General features: G+C 39.7%; 1 protein-coding gene across 1 annotated transcript in view; it reads right to left on the bottom strand.

Annotated features, from left to right (window-relative positions):
* The window catches only part of LOC128655445 (glutathione S-transferase-like), a 121455-nt gene that overhangs the window by 30643 nt on the left and 71771 nt on the right, over positions 1–19041 (bottom strand). The window contains exon 4 of the mRNA XM_053709067.1: positions 6615–6747. Within this exon, the coding sequence (XP_053565042.1) occupies positions 6615–6747 (133 nt within the window). The remainder of the gene's footprint in view (positions 1–6614; positions 6748–19041) is intronic.

Genomic DNA, 19041 nt, shown 5'->3' on the forward strand with positions numbered 1-19041 from the left:
TAAGTTTAATATTAGTAATGAGAGGGTGGGATTGCGGATATAGGGGTTTTACATGTCGGGCTTATTTTTGGGAGACGTGTTAGACTTTTACAGGAGATTTGTTATTTTCTTTACTTTTCTTAGGCGCTGGCAGTTTCTAAAGTCCCGTAAGTCACTGGCGATTCCAGAAATTTGTATTTACGCTCATTTCTGGAAGTCTGAAGTTTATCAGACTTACGGCACTTTAGGAACTGCCGGCGGGATTTATGTAATACCCCAATGTGCGAGGTGAAATTATGGGCGGCGCTGGTTCCCACGCTTACTCCGAAACCTGCGCCGTATATATGATCGGGCCCCATTTCAGCATTCCATGATTTAAGCCATAAAGCTCTTCTAGACAGAATAGCTAAATACATAGATTTAACATTAATCTTGATGATATCAAAAATAGCATCACAGATAAAATGATTAGCATGTTTAAGCAAATGAACAATGCTAGAAAAATCAGGATCTGTTTCCTGATGTGCTAAGCTATCCAACCAAAAAGTTGATGCAGCCACGTCAGCCATAGAAATATCAGGCCTGAGAATATAGCCGGAATGCAAATAAGCTTTCCTTAGATAAGATTCAATCTTCCTAGCTAAAGGATACTTAAAAGAAGTACTATCTTCTATAGAATTATTAGTACTTTTGGCAAGAGTAGAAATAGGCCCATCAACCTTAGGGACTTTTCCCCAAAACTCCAAATTAGCCACTGGTAAAGGATATAACTTCTTAAACCTAGAAGAAGGATTAAAAGAAGTACCAGGCTTAGACCATTCCTTAGCAATCACATCCGAAACCGCATCTGGAACAGGAAAAACCTCAAGAGTAATCACAAAAGGTTTAAAAACAGAATTTAAACGTTTACTGGTTTTGTTATCAAGAGGATCAGACTCCTCAATACCCAAAGTAACCAATACTTCTTTCAACAAAGACCAAATATATTCAATCTTAAAAAGATAAGAAGATTTATCAATTTCAATGTCTGAAGTAGGATCTTCTGAAACAGAGAGGGCCTCTTCAGAGTAGGAAATTTCAGTATATTGTCGGTCATCACAAATTTCAGCAGTTTTATAAGACATTTTAAAAGACCTTTTACGTTTATTAGAAGGTGGAATAGCAGACATAGCCTTCTGTATTGCATCAGCAATATAATTTTTCATATCAACAGGGATATCATGTACATTAGATGTTGAGGGAACAACAGGTGCTTACTAGTACTAATAGAAACATTATCGGCATGCAAAAGCTTATCATGACAACTGTTACATAATATAGCCGGAGATATAATCTCAGCTTGCTTACAACAGATACACTTAGCTTTGGTAGAACTGTGTTCAGGCTGCATGGTTCCTATTATTATTATTATTATTATTATCGGTTATTTGTAGAGCACCAACAGATTCCGCAGCGCTATAAACAAATGCGGAATACAACAAAATATGTATATAGGGATCAAATGGGTAGAGGGCCCTGCCAAGAGTTGCACTGTTGTAGTCAGTTCTTAAGAAGGTGATCTACAAACAGCTGGACTCTTAGGCTTACATGCTAAGGAGGTTCAGGGGATAGCAATGGAGGAGAGGAACTGGTATAAAGTAAGGTTAGCATAGGTTGTATGCATCTCTGAACAGTAGAGTCTTTAGGGAGCACTTGAAGCTTTCAAACCTAGGGGAGTGTCTTGTGGAGCGAGGCAGAGAGTTCCACAAGATGGGAGCCAGTCTGGAGAAGTCCTGTAAATGGGAATGTGATGAGTAGTGATGTCGCGAACAGTTCTGCCGCGAATAGTTCGGGCTAGAACATCAGTCTGCTTTTTTTTTTTTCCTGTGTAATCTAATTGCAGCCTGCCTGCCAGCTCAGGCTCACAGTGTATACTGTGCCCACTTGCCCAGTGCCACCACTCATATCTGGTGTAACAGTAGTGTACATTTAAAAAAAAAAAAAAAAAAAAAAAAAAACTTTTTTTAATTTGAAATAATAGCAGTCATTTTCCTTCACACGTGTGCGTTTGAGGTCCTGCTAGGGCACAGTGTGACACCAGTGCAAGTCATATCTGCTAAAAAAAGTAATGTACATTTAAAATAAAATAAAAACTTTTTTTAATTTGAAATAATAGCAGTCATTTTCCTTCACACGTGTGCGTTTGAGGTCCTGCCAGGGCACAGTGTGACACCAGTGCAAGTCATATCTGCTAAAACAGTAGTGTACATTTAAAAAAAACAAAAACCTTTTTTTACTGTGAAATAATAGCAGTCAGTTGCCTTCACACGTGTGCATTCCAGGTCCTGCCAGGGCACAGTGTCACACCAGTGCAAGTCATATCTGCTAAAACAGTAGTGTACATACATTTAAAAAAAAAAAACTTTTTTATTGTGAAATAATAGCAGTCAGTTTCCCTCACACCTGTGCGCTCCAGGTCCTGCCAGGGCACAGTGTCACACCAGTGCAAGTCATATCTGCTAAAACAGTAGTGTAAATACATTTTTAAAAAAAACAACCTTTTTTATTGTGAAATAATAGCAGTCAGTTTCCCTCACACGCGTGCGCTCCAGGTCCTGCCAGGACACAGTATCACACCAGTGCAAGTCATATCTACTAAAACAGTAGTGTACATACATTTAAAAAAAAAAACAACCTTTTTTTACTGTGAAATAATAGCAGTCAGTTTCCCTCACACGTGTGCGTTCCAGGTCCTGCCAGGGCACAGTGTCACACCAGTGCAAGTCATATCTGCTAAAACAGTAGTGTACATTAAAAAAAAAAAAAAAAACTTACACTACCTGAACGATACAACATCATACCTGATGTTTTAAAGCACGTTATTCCAAACAATTTAGAAATGTTAGGTGATTTATGCCATTTATGGATTAAAACCAGACTCTGCATCAACTATGTAATTTTCCATGGGAGTTTGCCATGGATCCCCCTCCGGCATACCACAGTCCAGGTGTTAGTCCCCTTGAAACAACTTTTCCATCACTTTTGTGGCCAGAAAGAGTCCCTGTGGGTTTTAAAATTTGCCTGCCTGTTGAAGTCTATGGCGGTTCGCCCGGTTCGCGATCTTTTGTGGAAGTTCGCGTTCGCCATTCGCGAAAGCAAAATTTTAGGTTTGCGACATCACTAGTGATGAGGTAACAAGAGAGGAGGAAGTAGGAGGTCATGAGCAGAGTGAAGGGGATGGGAGGGAGAGTATCTGGAGACAAGGTCTGAAATAAAGGGGGAGCAGTGCAGTTGAGGGCTTTGTATGTCAGAGTGAGAATTTTGTGTTTGATCCTAGATACAAGAGGGAGCCAGTGAAGGGATTGGCAGAGAGGTGCAGCAGATGAAGAGCGAAGTGTAAGGAAGATGAGTCTGGCAGAGGCATTCATTATGGATTGTAAAGTAGCTAGGCGGCAGGTGGGGAGACCAGAGAGGACAGAGTTGCAGTAATCGAGGCTGGAGAGAATGATGGATTAAAATCTTAGTTGTGTCTTGTGTAAGGAAATGTCTAATTTTAGAGATGTTTTTAAGGTGGAAGCGGCAAGCTTTAGCCAAGGACTGAATGTGAGGAGCGAAAGAAAGATCTGAGTCAAATGTGACCCCGAGACATCGGGCATGCGGGGTAGGGGTAATGATGGAGTTGTCGACAGTTATAGAGAGATTGGGGGTGGAGATTTTGGAAGAAGGGGGGAAATGAGGAGGTCAGTTTTGGAGAGATTTAGCTTGAGGTAGTGAGAGGACATCCAGGAAGAGATGTGAGAAAGACAGTTAGTGACACAGGTTAGCAAGGAAGGAGATAGGTCTGGTGCAGAGAAGTAGATTTGAGTGTCGTCGGCATACAAATGATATCCTACAGTAGCTTCTGAGACAGGATCAGACTGAGATATCTTGCAAAATGTAAAAGAAAAATAACATTAAAACAAAATATCCAATTTCCTCATATAGCAGTTTCAGGAATGGGAAAAAATGCACATGCTAAATAAGCAGAAAAAACAAACAGCATAGCCCTTTAGAATATAAAGAAAGCAGGGAGCACAAAGGAAGTGGGGTAATATAATCAAAAAAATATTTTGGCGCCAAACAACATCCGGAAATGACGCAACTCGCATCATAACAAGCGCAATTCTGCGCCAAACAAACGTCAAATAAAGACGCAGGGGATGATAACACTTGCGACACTATAGACGCAAATTTACGGCAAAAAAAATTTGCGACAAAAATGACGCAATAAATAACAGAGTTTTGCGCCCTCGCGAGCCTAAATTTGCCCGCAAAATTTAAGGAAAAAAAACAAGTCAAATTGGAAAAAAAGACTAAACCCCAGGTACGAAAAAATAAAAAAATAACTTCCTAAAACATGATTCTCATACTGAAACTGTTAGACTGCAAAGGGAAATACACATTGACCTGACTCATGGCACATATAAGTAAATACATATATTTAAAACTTTATATTAATACATAAAGTGCCAAACATAGCTGAGAGTGTCTTAAATAATGATACATACTTACCAAAGACACCCATCCACATATAGCACACAGCCAAACTAGTACTGAAAACTATCAGCACAGGTAATGGTATAAGAGTATATCGTCGATCTGAAAAGGGGGGTAGGAGATGAATCCCTATGACCGATAACAGAGAACCCTTGAAAAGATTTCTTATGAGTGAAAACATTAAAAATCAACAGGCAATACTCTCTTCACGTCCCTCTGACAAACACTGTACTCTGAGAGGAATTGGGCTTCAGAATGCTTAGAAGCATTTATCATAGAAGAAATCATAAAAATCAAGCACAAACTTACTTCACCACCTCCATTGGAGGAAAAGTTTGTAAAACTAAAGTATGTGTGTGGTGGGAGGTGTATTTATAGGCATTTTAAGGTTTGGGAAACTTTGCCCCTCCTGGTAGGAATGTATATCCCATACGTCACTAGCTCATGGACTCTTGCCATTTACATGAAAGAAAAAGTGTATTATATCTGTGCTGGTTATGCAAAACTAGGGAATGGGTAATAAGGGGATAATCTATCTTTTTAAACAACAACTATTCTGGTGTTGACTGTCGCTTTAAAGGGACACTAGACCCACATTTTTTCTTTCATGATTCAGATAGACCATGCAATTTTAAGCAACTTTCTACTTTCTTCCTATTATTAATTTAAAAAAAAATCAGGAATGTGAAGCATAGGAGACATTTTAGGTTTAGCACCCTGGATAGCACTTGCTTATTGTTGGCTACATTTTGCCACCAATAAGCAAGCGTAAACCCAGGTTATGAACCAAAAGTGGGCCGGCTCCTAAGCTTTACATTCCTGTTTTTTTTAAATAAAGATAGCAAGAGAACAAAGAAAAATTGATAACAGGAGGAATTGCATGCTCTATCTGAGTCATGAAAGAAAGAAAATTAAGTTTAGTATCCCTTTAATTGTGATCAATGCAATCTAGCCACTCTAAATGGAGTAGAACTAAAACAATATTCAGAGGCACTTTACAGAAAAATCAGGCAAAATAAATAATTAACATATGATGCAATGTTGTTTTATTTATAACAGTGAAATGTTGAATTTAAAGGGACATGAAACCCAAACTTTTTCTTGCATGCTTCAGATAGAGCATGCAATTTTAATCAACTTTCTATTTTACTTCTGTTACCAAATTATCTTTGTTCTCTTAGTATCTTTTGTTGAAAAAGCTAGGAGTATGCACATATCTGGAGCACTATATGGCAGCAGTTTCGCAAGAATGTTATCCATTTGCAAGAACACTAGAGGGCAGCACTATTTCCTGCCATGTAGTGCTCCAGATTCCTACCTAGGTTTCTCTTCAACAAATAATATAATGGGAATGAATCATATCTGACAATGGAAGTAAATTGGAAACTTTTAAAAAAATTGTATGCTCTGTCTGAATCACAAAATATTTTTTTGGGGGGGTTCATATCCCTTTAAAGTGATGGTAAATCCTAGCCTTTTTGAAACATTAGGATTTACCAGTGCTACAAATAAAGGGGACTTTCAGTTATAAAGTATAAAAAACTTCATGCTGAAAGTTCCTTTATTTGCCTGCAGCTTATGCCGAGCTGAGTGCCTCCAGCCACCCACGGCAAAATGCTATTTTTTCATTCAGATGACATTTCCACCTCTTAGCCAATAGCCAATCTTATTAAGATACCCTTAAAGGGATAGTCAAGTCAAAATTAAACTTTCATGATTCAGACAGAGCATGCAATTTTAGGCAACTTTCTAATTTACTTCTATTATCAATTTTCTTTGTTCTCTTGGTATCTTTATTTGAAAAAGTAAGAATGTAAGATCAGGAGCCAGCCCATTTTTGGTTCAGTACCTGGGTACCACTTGCTGATAGCAAGAGAAGAAAGACAAATTGTTAATGCGATCTGCTTGTAAAGTGATAGATTTTGATTGATTGCGCTAGCCATGCAGTACATTGCTCCAAATTAGAAATTTGTAGGAATAAATGCAATAATTAATTAAAGACTTAATTTAATTATATCAATCAGGACAACAGAGATAAAAGGAAGAGGGATAGGTGCATATGAGCTTGCACAAGAAAAAGCAACACATAATAAACTTAACAAACAGACAGAAGTCCTTACTATGCTCTCTCCTTAATGTCTTTTCCATACATGTTGTATTTTGCTGCTATGTAATGTAGAATTGCCTTAGTTTGTACAATCTTTAATCCATCCATCTCCACCATAGGCATTTGCTTAAACAATAATGAGCCATCTATAAATGAAAAAAGACATATATATATATATTTATGATTTGTCTTACAAAATTGTATTAAATACAGGGCATTACATAACATCACATCTGAAAATGTCTCACAAAAGGTTCATTCAACTCATATATTCTCCTTATAGAATTATCAAACGTGTTGATCACAATACAACCTTTAAACCTACAGGTGAAACTCGAAAAATTATAATCGTGCAAAAGTTAATTTATTTCACTAATGCAACTTAAAAGGTGAAACTAATATATGAGATAGACTCATTACATGCAAAGCAAGATAGTTCAAGCCGTGATTTGTCATAATTGTGATGATTATGGCTTACAGCTCATGAAAACCCCAAATCCACAATCTCAGAAAATTAGAATATTACATGCAATCAATAAAACAAGAATTGTACATACCTGTAGAACAATATCGGACCTCTGAAAAGTATAAGCATGCATACTGTATGTACTCAGTACTTGGTTTGGGCCCCTTTTGCAGCAATTACTGCCTCAATGTGGCGTGGCATGGAAGCTATCAGCCTGTGGCACTGCTGAGGTGTTATGGAAGACCAGGATGCTTCAATAGCGGCCTTCAGCTCTTCTGCATTGTTTGGTCTCATGTCTCTCATCTTTATCTTGGCAATGCCCCATAGATTCTCTATGGGGTTCAGGTCAGGTGAGTTTGCTGGCTAATCAAGCACAGTAATCCCACGGTCATTGAACCAGGTGCTTTTGGCAGTGTGGGCAGATGCCAAGTCCTGCTGGAAAATTAAGTCAGCATCCCCATATCAGCATCCCCATTGAGCTCGTCTGCAGAAGGAAGCATGAAGTGCTCCAAAATCTCCTGGTAGACGGCTGCGTTGACGCTGGACTTAATGAAGCACAGTGGACAAACACCAGCAGATGACATGGCTCCCCAAATCAACACAGACTGTGGAAACTTCACACTGGACTTCAAGCATCTTGCAGTGTGTACCTCTCCATTCTTCCTCCATACTCTGTGTCCTTGGTTTCCAAATGAGATGCAAAATTTGCTCTCATCAGAAAAGAGGACTTTGGACCACTGAGTAACAGACCAGGTCTGTTTTTCTTTAGCCCAGGTAAGACGCTTCTGACGTTGTTTGTTGTTCAGGAGTGGCTTGATAAGAGGAATACAACATTTGAAGCCCATGTCCAGGATCTGTCTGTCTGTGGTGGCTCTTGTGAAAGTCCCCAACACTTTTGAATGGCCTTTTCCTGACAATCCTCTCCAGGCTGCTGTCATCCCTGCTGCTTGTGCATCTTTTTCTTCCACACTTTTACCTTCCACATAACTTTCTATTAATGTGCTTTGATACAGAACTTTGGGAACATCCAACTTCTTTTGCAATTAACTTTTGAGGCTTTTCCTCCTTATGGAGGGTGTCAATTATGGTTTTCTGCACAACTGTCAGGTCAGCAGTCTTTCCCATGACTGTGATTCCTACTGAACCAGACTGAGAGACCATTTAAAGGCTCAGGAACCCTTTGCAGGTGTTATGGCTTAATTAGCTGATTAGAGTGGGACACTTTGAGCCTAGAATATTGCACCTTTTCACAATATTCTAATTTTCTGAGATTGTGGATTTGGGGTTTTCATGAGCTGTAAGCCATAATCATCACAATTATGACAAATCACGGCTTGAACTATCTTGCTTTGCATGTAATGAGTCTATCTCATATATTAGTTTCACCTTTTAAGTTGCATTAGTGAAATAAATGAACTTTTGCACAATATTCTTATTTTTCGAGTTTCACCTGTATAGTAACAAAATCCTACATTAAAGAATACAAACAGGCAAAGAGCTGATAAATGTTAATTGTATTATTATTATTATATTATTATCAGGTATTTGTAGAGCGCTAACAGATTCTGCAGCGCTGTAAAAGTATTAAAGAAAATGCTACAACCCTTTCTCACGTGTCCACTGGAAGGTTGATTTATTTTACTGTCTTGTTTACATAGCTTTTTTGTAGTCAAAACTGGAGTATTAAAATTTTCAGTATGGGTGTCTTTTGTGTAGAATCCTCTCCATAACAAAGTTTTAATGTCAAGTAGATCACTTGGTTGCCATAATGTCACAATTTATTTAATTTGATAAAGTACACTATCCTTAAAATGAAGTATGTATCCATGGATAGCGCTGTGGAATATGTTGGAGCTTCATAAATAAAGTATAATAATAATAAGTATGTCATGTTTGAGTGAGGGTAGGACTTTGTCAGATTATCTACTCCATAATAAACTAAATTCATAAAAGCTTCATAACTTAATTAGTATCATTAAGCTTTTTCTGAATGACAGTCACCATCCTTGGCTCCACCACTGTTCAAACACTGTAGTCACTTCTAACAACTGTGCTTCTTCTCAAGCCTCACCCTTTATTAAAGGGGCCGTAAACACCTTGAACTTGTAATATATAAATGCTCACTTATAAGTAGTAAAAATTTTGCTATAGACTTTCCTTATTTATTTTGCCCATATTGCTGTCATTTTATGAAAATTAAGAGTTTTTTCAATTCTGAGAACTGTTGGTGCACATGGCAGGCTTTAACCCCTCAAGGACTGGGCATTTCAGACTAAAACTTCCCCAAAAGACCCGAGCATTTTTAGCATTTTTGCCATTACTCCATTCAAACAGAAATAGAGCCTTTTTTTCATTTACCTATCAAAGCTATATACAGTATATTTTTTAGTAGAGAACCCAAAGAATTGATCTAAGCCTATTTTGGTATATTTCATGCCACCATCTCACCACCATATGCGATTAAATGAAACATTTTTTTTTGTTAAACTTTAGGTTTCTTACTGAAATTATTTACATACCGCTTGTGCATTCATGGCACAAATAGTTGTAAAAGCTTCTCTGGGATCCGCTTTGTTCCAAAATAGCAGAAATATATGGCTTTGCCATTGCTTTTTGGTAATTAGAAGGCCAGAAATTGCAGCTGCGCACTGCACTTTTATTATTCCCAGCAGTGAAGGGGTTAATCAGGTAGTTGTAAGGTTAATTTTAGCTTTAGTGTAGAGATTACCCTCCCACCTGACACTTCCTACCCCCTGAGCCCTACCTGATCCCTACCAAACAGCTCTCCCCCCCCCCAGGGAAATATACGTCCATGAGCTAAAATGCTTCTAGTAAAAGTTATTACGCACCTATCCAGTGAAAGCCCCTGCATCAGTATTCATACCACACCTTCTCAGAGAGCTGGCTGTGGTGTGCATTGCTTTTGAATACATAACTCGGAGAAGGTTTGGAGTTTGAATACTGGTGCACAGGCCCTTACAGGATATGCGCGTATGCTGCTGGAAAACAGTAATAACTTTTACTAGAAGCATTTTTGCTAATGGAAGTATTTTGCAAAAATGTTTATATTTTAAAATGAAATGCTCCCATGCTCATTTAATTTTTTACCTTTCTAACCCTTTAAGTACTGGCAGTTTTTTATTTTTTATTTATTATTATTTTCTAAAGTGTAGGATTACCTCCTTACCTTCCCACTTCCATGATCCCTCCCAAAAAACTCTCTAACCCTCCCCCTCTTACTAGTTTCTGCCATCTTAGGTACTGGCAGCTGTCTGCCAGTACCCAGTTTTCTATCCATTTTTATTTTTTATTCAAAGTGAATATAAAGTTGACCATACTCGCTCACGTCATAGGAAAGAATTTAAAAAAGCAGGCAGACTTTGATTCATCAAATTTGCACTGTTTATTAATATTCTCTTATCATAATTTCTCCTGGGGGGGCAACAATTAGTGGATTGCAGATTCATCACCTGTCAATTGAGCAATATGGCGGGTGGAGGAACGGCGCTTCAAAAGGTAAAAATGTGAGAATATTAATAAATAGTACAAATTTGATGAATGAAAGTCTGCCTAATTTTTCAAATTCTACCCTATGACATGAGCGAGTACGGTCAACTTTACATTGACTTTAATAAAAAAAAAAAAAAATTCTGTAGTGTAGCTGCCCACCCTCAATGACCCGACCTCCCCCTCCAAGATCTTTTACCCTACCCTCTAATCCCACCTCTACACTATAAACCCCCTCTCCCTCCCTCCCCTCTCAGACTTTTTTTTTGTAGTGTAGCTGTCCCACCCGTTCCCACCTCTCTCTCCCCCCTCCAGTGATCTGTCGCCCACTCGCCTCCTTCCAAACCCTCCACACCAAAGATCAGCACCACTGCTACCCAATGCAGAGAGGGATACAGAGTGTCCCTCTCTGCATTGGTAACTCTGCCAGTCTATTTCTGCACTGTCCAACTCGTGGGGCATGCAAAAATAGCACAATCACGCTACTTTTAGTGAGATTGCGGCAGAGAAAGGGCCATGCAGCAGCGTCATACAGGGTACGGTGCTGGTCCTTAAGAGGTTAAAAGCCTAATTGAAGCCTAATTGCACCATATCTGTCTCTAACTGGCTTAAGCAGATATGACCCCACATCTTCATTGGTTCCTCCAAAAAAGGAAAGCAGTGGGGAAGACTGGCTATAAACAACTGCAACAGACAAGGTGATAATGCCGGCTAATCATTCATATTTAATTTAGTAATTAAGCTCACAACCTCATTTTGCTTTCCTAAGAGGAAGATTGGTGACTACACCTTAAAACATCATTAAATTGTGCTTTTACTACATAGCACCACACCTTCCTATTACCATATAAAGTGACATAGTTTACTCATTATACAAGGTAACACAGGGGTGTAGTATTCTCTTACAGTAGTGCCATTGGTTCTCTTTTTGCTTTCACCTTAAAACATTGCTTGCAGACTGTGTTTGCCTTAGGAGATCACCCTATATCATGGTGTGCATAATTATTAGGCAGTTTCTTTTTCTCAGGCAAAATGGGCCAAAAAGAGATTTAACTGACTCTGAGAAGTGATGCAACAATCTTGAAATTGCTAAGATATTGGGGCGTGATCACAGAACCATCAAACGTTTTGTAGCCAACAGGGTGGCAAGAAACGTGTTGAGAAAAATAGACGCAAATTAACTGCCAAAGATTTGAGAAGAATCAAATGTGAAGTTACCAGGAACCCATTATTCTACAGTGCTGTCAAATTCCAGAACTGCAACTTACCTGGAGTGCCCAGAAGTACAAGGTGTTCAGTGCTCAGGCACATTGCCAAGGTAAGGAAGGCTGAAACTTGACCACCACTGAACAAGATACATATGTTGAAATTTCAAGACTGGGCCAAGAAATATCTGAAGAAAGATTTTTCAAAGGTTTTATGGACTGATGAGATGAGTAACTCTTGACGGGCCAGATGGATGGGCCTGTGACTGGATCAGTAACAGGCACAGAACTCTACTTCGACTCAGATGCCAGCAAGCTGGAGGTGGGGTACTGGTATGGGTTGGTATTATTAAAGATGACCTAGTTGAACCTTTTTGGGTTTAAGTTGGACTCAAAATCAACTCCCAAACCTAATGCCAGGGTTTAGAAGACACTTTCTTCAAGCAGGGGTACAGGAAAAAGTCTGCATCTTTCAAGAAGACCATGATATTTATGCAGGACAATGCTCCATCACATGCATCAAGGTACTTCACTGCATGGCTAGCCAGTAACGGCCTTAAAGATTAAAGAATAATGACACGTCCCCCTTCCTCACCTGACCTAAACCCTATTGAGAACTTGTGGGCCCTTGTTAAATGGGAGATTTACGGTGAAGGAAAACAGTACACCTCTCTGAACAGTGTCTGGAAGGCTGTGGTTGCTGCTACACAAAAAGTTGATCGTTAACAGTTCAAGAAACGGACAGACTCCATAGATGGAAGGCTTATGACTGTTATTGAAAAGAAGGGTGGCTGTATTGGTCACTGGTTTTTTTTTTGGAAATGTCAGAAATGTTTATTTATAAATTTTGAGTTTGTTTATTATTCTCACTTTAACAGATGAAAATAAGCAAGTGAGATGGGAACATTTTCGTTTTTCATTTAGTTGCATAATAATTGTGCACACTAATAGTTGCCCAATAATTCTGCACACATAGATATTTTCCCAAGAAAGCCAAACCCTTACTTTTACTTTCTCAAATATTCAGGTTTGAGGTTTATTAACATTTTGGATTGACTGCGAGCACTGTAGTACTGTAATGAAATGAATCCTCAAATATACAACTTGCCTAATAATTGTGCACACAGTGAATATTATATATATATATAATATATATATATATATATATATATATATATATAACACACAGAGAAAACCCAGCACTCACTTACAAGCTCTCAGCTAAGATTTAAAAGCAAAAATGGAAAGGTTAGTTACCGCATCTGGCCAAATGGGACAAGCCCAGGTACCTCGTCAAGGTCCTTTCCAACACCTGGGACCCTAAAACAGCCACACAATGCAAGCTTTCAAATCCAAACAAACTGAAAACAAGGGAAGGGTTCACAGGAATATGTAACCACCCTAGACATATACAAAACACGGAAGGGAACTGCACTCTCATACCGGACCGGGTACACATCCAATGACCCTGCAACATGCTCAGCCCTGGGTGCCACTGGCACTCACAGGAAGCTGTGCTGTCCCCAGAGCCACAAGCAGTTAACCCCAGACAGGTCTGGGTGCAAGTACCATAGGGAAAATTACAAAATAAATTAATACAACACACAGAGAAAACCCAGCACTCACTTACACTTACTGCTTGTGGCTCTGGGGACAGCACAGCTTCCTGTGAGTGCCAGTGGCACCCAGGGCTGAGCGTGTTGCAGGGTCATAGGATGTGTACCCGGTCCGGTATGAGAGTGCAGTTCCCTTCCGTGTTTTGTATATGTCTAGGGTGGTTACATATTCCTGTGCACCCTTCCCTTGTTTTAAGTTTGTTTGGATTTGAAAGCTTGCATTGTGTGGCTGTTTTAGGGTCCCAGGTGTTGGAAAGGACCTTGACGAGGTACCTGGGCTTGTCCCATTTGGCCAGATGCGGTAACTAACCTTTCCATTTTTGCTTTTAAATCTTAGCTGAGAGCTTGTAAGTGAGTGCTGGGTTTTCTCTGTGTGTTGTATTAATTTATTTTGTAATTTTCCCTATGGTACTTGCACCCAGACCTGTCTGGGGTTAACTGCTTGTGGCTCTGGGGACAGCACAGCTTCCTGTGAGTGCCAGTGGCACCCAGGGCTGAGCATGTTGCAGGGTCATAGGATGTGTACCCGGTCCGGTATGAGAGTGCAGTTCCCTTCCGTGTTTTGTATATGTCTAGGGTGGTTACATATTCCTGTGCACCCTTCCCTTGTTTTCAGTTTGTTTGGATTTGAAAGCTTGCATTGTGTGGCTGTTTTAGGGTCCCAGGTGTTGGAAAGGACCTTGACGAGGTACCTGGGCTTGTCCCATTTGGCCAGATGCGGTAACTAACCTTTCCATTTTTGCTTTTAAATCTTAGCTGAGAGCTTGTAAGTGAGTGCTGGGTTTTCTCTGTGTGTTGTATTAATTTATTTTGTAATTTTCCCTATGGTACTTGCACCCAGACCTGTCTGGGGTTAACTGCTTGTGGCTCTGGGGACAGCACAGCTTCCTGTGAGTGCCAGTGGCACCCAGGGCTGAGCATGTTGCAGGGTCATAGGATGTGTACCCGGTCCGGTATGAGAGTGCAGTTCCCTTCCGTGTTTTGTATATGTCTAGGGTGGTTACATATTCCTGTGCACCCTTCCCTTGTTTTCAGTTTGTTTGGATTTGAAAGCTTGCATTGTGTGGCTGTTTTAGGGTCCCAGGTGTTGGAAAGGACCTTGACGAGGTACCTGGGCTTGTCCCATTTGGCCAGATGCGGTAACTAACCTTTCCATTTTTGCTTTTAAATCTTAGCTGAGAGCTTGTAAGTGAGTGCTGGGTTTTCTCTGTGTGTTGTATTAATTTATTTTGTAATTTTCCCTATGGTACTTGCACCCAGACCTGTCTGGGGTTAACTGCTTGTGGCTCTGGGGACAGCACAGCTTCCTGTGAGTGCCAGTGGCACCCAGGGCTGAGCATGTTGCAGGGTCATAGGATGTGTACCCGGTCCGGTATGAGAGTGCAGTTCCCTTCCGTGTTTTGTATATGTCTAGGGTGGTTACATATTCCTGTGCACCCTTCCCTTGTTTTCAGTTTGTTTGGATTTGAAAGCTTGCATTGTGTGGCTGTTTTAGGGTCCCAGGTGTTGGAAAGGACCTTGACGAGGTACCTGGGCTTGTCCCATTTGGCCAGATGCGGTAACTAACCTTTCCATTTTTGCTTTTAAATCTTAGCTGAGAGCTTGTAAGTGAGTGCTGGGTTTTCTCTGTGTGTTGTATTAATTTATTTTGTAATTTTCCCTATGGTACTTGCACCCAGACCTGTCTGGGGTTAACTGCTTGTGGCTCTGGGGACAGCACAGCTTCCTGTGAGTGCCAGTGGCACCCAGGGCTGAGCATGTTGCAGGGTCATAGGATGTGTACCCGGTCCGGTATGAGAGTGCAGTTCCCTTCTGTGTTTTGTATATGTCTAGGGTGGTTACATATTCCTGTGCACCCTTCCCTTGTTTTCAGTTTGTTTGGATTTGAAAGCTTGCATTGTGTGGCTGTTTTAGGGTCCCAGGTGTTGGAAAGGACCTTGACGAGGTACCTGGGCTTGTCCCATTTGGCCAGATGCGGTAACTAACCTTTCCATTTTTGCTTTTAAATCTTAGCTGAGAGCTTGTAAGTGAGTGCTGGGTTTTCTCTGTGTGTTGTATTAATTTATTTTGTAATTTTCCCTATGGTACTTGCACCCAGACCTGTCTGGGGTTAACTGCTTGTGGCTCTGGGGACAGCACAGCTTCCTGTGAGTGCCAGTGGCACCCAGGGCTGAGCATGTTGCAGGGTCATTGGATGTGTACCCGGTCCGGTATGAGAGTGCAGTTCCCTTCCGTGTTTTGTATATGTCTAGGGTGGTTACATATTCCTGTGCACCCTTCCCTTGTTTTCAGTTTGTTTGGATTTGAAAGCTTGCATTGTGTGGCTGTTTTAGGGTCCCAGGTGTTGGAAAGGACCTTGACGAGGTACCTGGGCTTGTCCCATTTGGCCAGATGCGGTAACTAACCTTTCCATTTTTGCTTTTAAATCTTAGCTGAGAGCTTGTAAGTGAGTGCTGGGTTTTCTCTGTGTGTTGTATTAATTTATTTTGTAATTTTCCCTATGGTACTTGCACCCAGACCTGTCTGGGGTTAACTGCTTGTGGCTCTGGGGACAGCACAGCTTCCTGTGAGTGCCAGTGGCACCCAGGGCTGAGCATGTTGCAGGGTCATAGGATGTGTACCCGGTCCGGTATGAGAGTGCAGTTCCCTTCCGTGTTTTGTATATGTCTAGGGTGGTTACATATTCCTGTGCACCCTTCCCTTGTTTTAAGTTTGTTTGGATTTGAAAGCTTGCATTGTGTGGCTGTTTTAGGGTCCCAGGTGTTGGAAAGGACCTTGACGAGGTACCTGGGCTTGTCCCATTTGGCCAGATGCGGTAACTAACCTTTCCATTTTTGCTTTTAAATCTTAGCTGAGAGCTTGTAAGTGAGTGCTGGGTTTTCTCTGTGTGTTGTATTAATTTATTTTGTAATTTTCCCTATGGTACTTGCACCCAGACCTGTCTGGGGTTAACTGCTTGTGGCTCTGGGGACAGCACAGCTTCCTGTGAGTGCCAGTGGCACCCAGGGCTGAGCATGTTGCAGGGTCATAGGATGTGTACCCGGTCCGGTATGAGAGTGCAGTTCCCTTCCGTGTTTTGTATATATATATATATATATATATATATATATATATATATATATATATATATATATATATATATATATATATATATATATACTGAAATGATATAGGAAATAATAAAAAGTAGCATTATAATCTAATAAGTTTTAAATAGGAATAATTTAGTTAATGATAGAAATATTTATTTTGATTTCTTTTAATTATATTTAAATTAGGGGGTGTTAGGTTTAGGGTTAGACTTAGGTTTAGGGGTTAATAACTTTAATATAGTGGCAGCGACGTTGGGGGCGGCAGATTAGGGGTTAATAAGTGTAGGTAGGTGGCGGCGATGTTGGGGGCGGCAGAGTAGAGGTTAATAAATATAATGTAGGGTTCGGCGATGTTGGGGGCGGCAGATTAGGGGTTCATAAGTATAATGTAGGTGGCGGCGGTGTCCGGAGCAGCAGTTTAGGGGTTAATAATTATAATGTAGGTGTCTGCGATGTCGGTGGTGGCAGATAGGGAGTTAATAAGTGTAAGATTACGGGCGTTTAGACTCGGGGTTCATGTTAGGGTGTTAGGTGTAGTCATAAATTGTATTTCCCCATAGGAATCAATGTTGCTGCGTTAAGGAGTTTTACGCTGCTTTTTTGCAGGTGTTAGACTTTTTTTCAGCCGGCTATCCACCGTTGATTCCTATGGAGAAATCGTGCACGAGCACGTTACACCAGCTCACCGCTGACTTAAGCAGCGCTGGTATTGGAGTGCGGTAATGAGCAAAATTTTGCTCAACGCTCACTTCTTGTCTTTTAACGACGGGTTTGTAAATCCCGTAATACCAGCGATGCAGGTAAGTGAGGGAAAACTGCTCGTTAGCACCGCACAGCCTCTAACGCAAAACTCGTAATCTGGGCCATTGTTTTCTAAGGTTCGGTTTGTATTACATGTTTATAGTTCTGTATATGTACAATATGATTATTTTCACAGGGAGTAGCATATTTTAACTATTGTAATGCTTGGTCATCACAGTCTTTATAGTAGGGGTTTGTAGGATTTTATAGCAGCATTGTCAATTAATTAAGCATCTCCACCAAAATGCCTGAAGTTATTCTAAACCTGTCTACCACTTACAAGTACAGCTGTGCCAGAGATTTTAAGCATTAGGAACCAAACCCAGTGTATTTAAGTTGTCAGCTTTCATTCCAAATAATCTTCAATATAACCTTTGCTGCTGAAAACCAAATCCTCATGGATGATTAATAATTATTAGCAAATTAAGGAATATTTTTGCTCTATTATTCTAAATCTAGATGTTACTTGCCTTATTTTATTTTACCAGAAACAACAATATTTGTATCTGTTTGTAAGAATATTTGTTTTACTATGATATACACTACACCAGGGGTGACGAACTTAAAGGGATAGTAAACCCACATTTTTTCTTTCATGATTCAGATAGAGCATGCAATTGTAAGCAACTTTCTAATTTGCTCCTATTATCAATTTTTATTCCTTCTCTTGGTACCTTTATTTGATAAACAGAAATGTATGTTTAAGAGCCGGCCCATTTTTTGGTTCAGAACATGGGTTGCACTTGCTGATTGGTTAGTTACATTTAGCCACCAATAAGCAAGTGCAACTCAGGTTCTGAACCATAAATGGGCCGGCTCTTAAACATACATTTTTGCTTTTTAAGTAAAAATACCAAGAGAATAAAGAAAAATTGATAATAGGAGTAAATTAGAGAGTTGATTAAAATTGCATGCTCTATCTGAATCATGAAATAAAAAATTTGGGTTTACTATCTCGTTAAAGTGATGGTAACTGTGTTTTTTTGCTCATTACAGTATGATAGCATGAGTGATTTCACACATATGCAGCACTTTTATTTCTTTTAAATGGCTTATAATTTCTCATTCGTTTTGAAAAGTCACTTTGCATCTCAGCTTTCTTTGTTAAACGAATGAGTGATCGCTTGCAGACTGTCTTACATTGGGGTGGCTTTGTAGATAAACTGTACATGGATGAAGCTACTAATTCTCTGGAGTGCGCATTGAGAACTACGAATAGAGTGGGTGGGACCGTTCTATACATCACTACACTACATCAATTAAAATACAAGGGGGAGGAGTAAGAAACACATCAGAGAACTATTTTGTATTTTAATGCATATATATTCTTTATACAGCAGTGTATTAAGAATTGTGATTTTACAAATTCTTATTAAGCTTTGAAAGTTTCTGTGTAACTTTAACAAATTAGGGTTATACTTATTTGTGTGTATATTTTACAAATTACAAATACTTGTAAATATTTCTTCTATTTAAAATAAAACTCACAGCTTCATTGTCCTAGAGAGCTTCATTACTTTCTATGGGCCAGATAATCAAAAATGATCTAGTTTGGAGAGAAATTATAGCGTAGACTTTACAGAGGCGGAAGTCACTGAATTCTATAAGAAAAAGGGTAGAACTTGGAAGTCCCAGAGAGTTGAGAGATGCCTTCCATAGAAAGTAATGAGGCTCTCGGGGATACAGAATTTCACAGGGGAGAGTGAAGTTAACAAGAGAACACCTAGGACTAATATAAAGTATTAGTTTACTG

The sequence above is a fragment of the Bombina bombina genome, chromosome 4 (genome assembly GCF_027579735.1).
Source record: "Bombina bombina isolate aBomBom1 chromosome 4, aBomBom1.pri, whole genome shotgun sequence".
Taxonomy (NCBI): domain Eukaryota; kingdom Metazoa; phylum Chordata; class Amphibia; order Anura; family Bombinatoridae; genus Bombina; species Bombina bombina.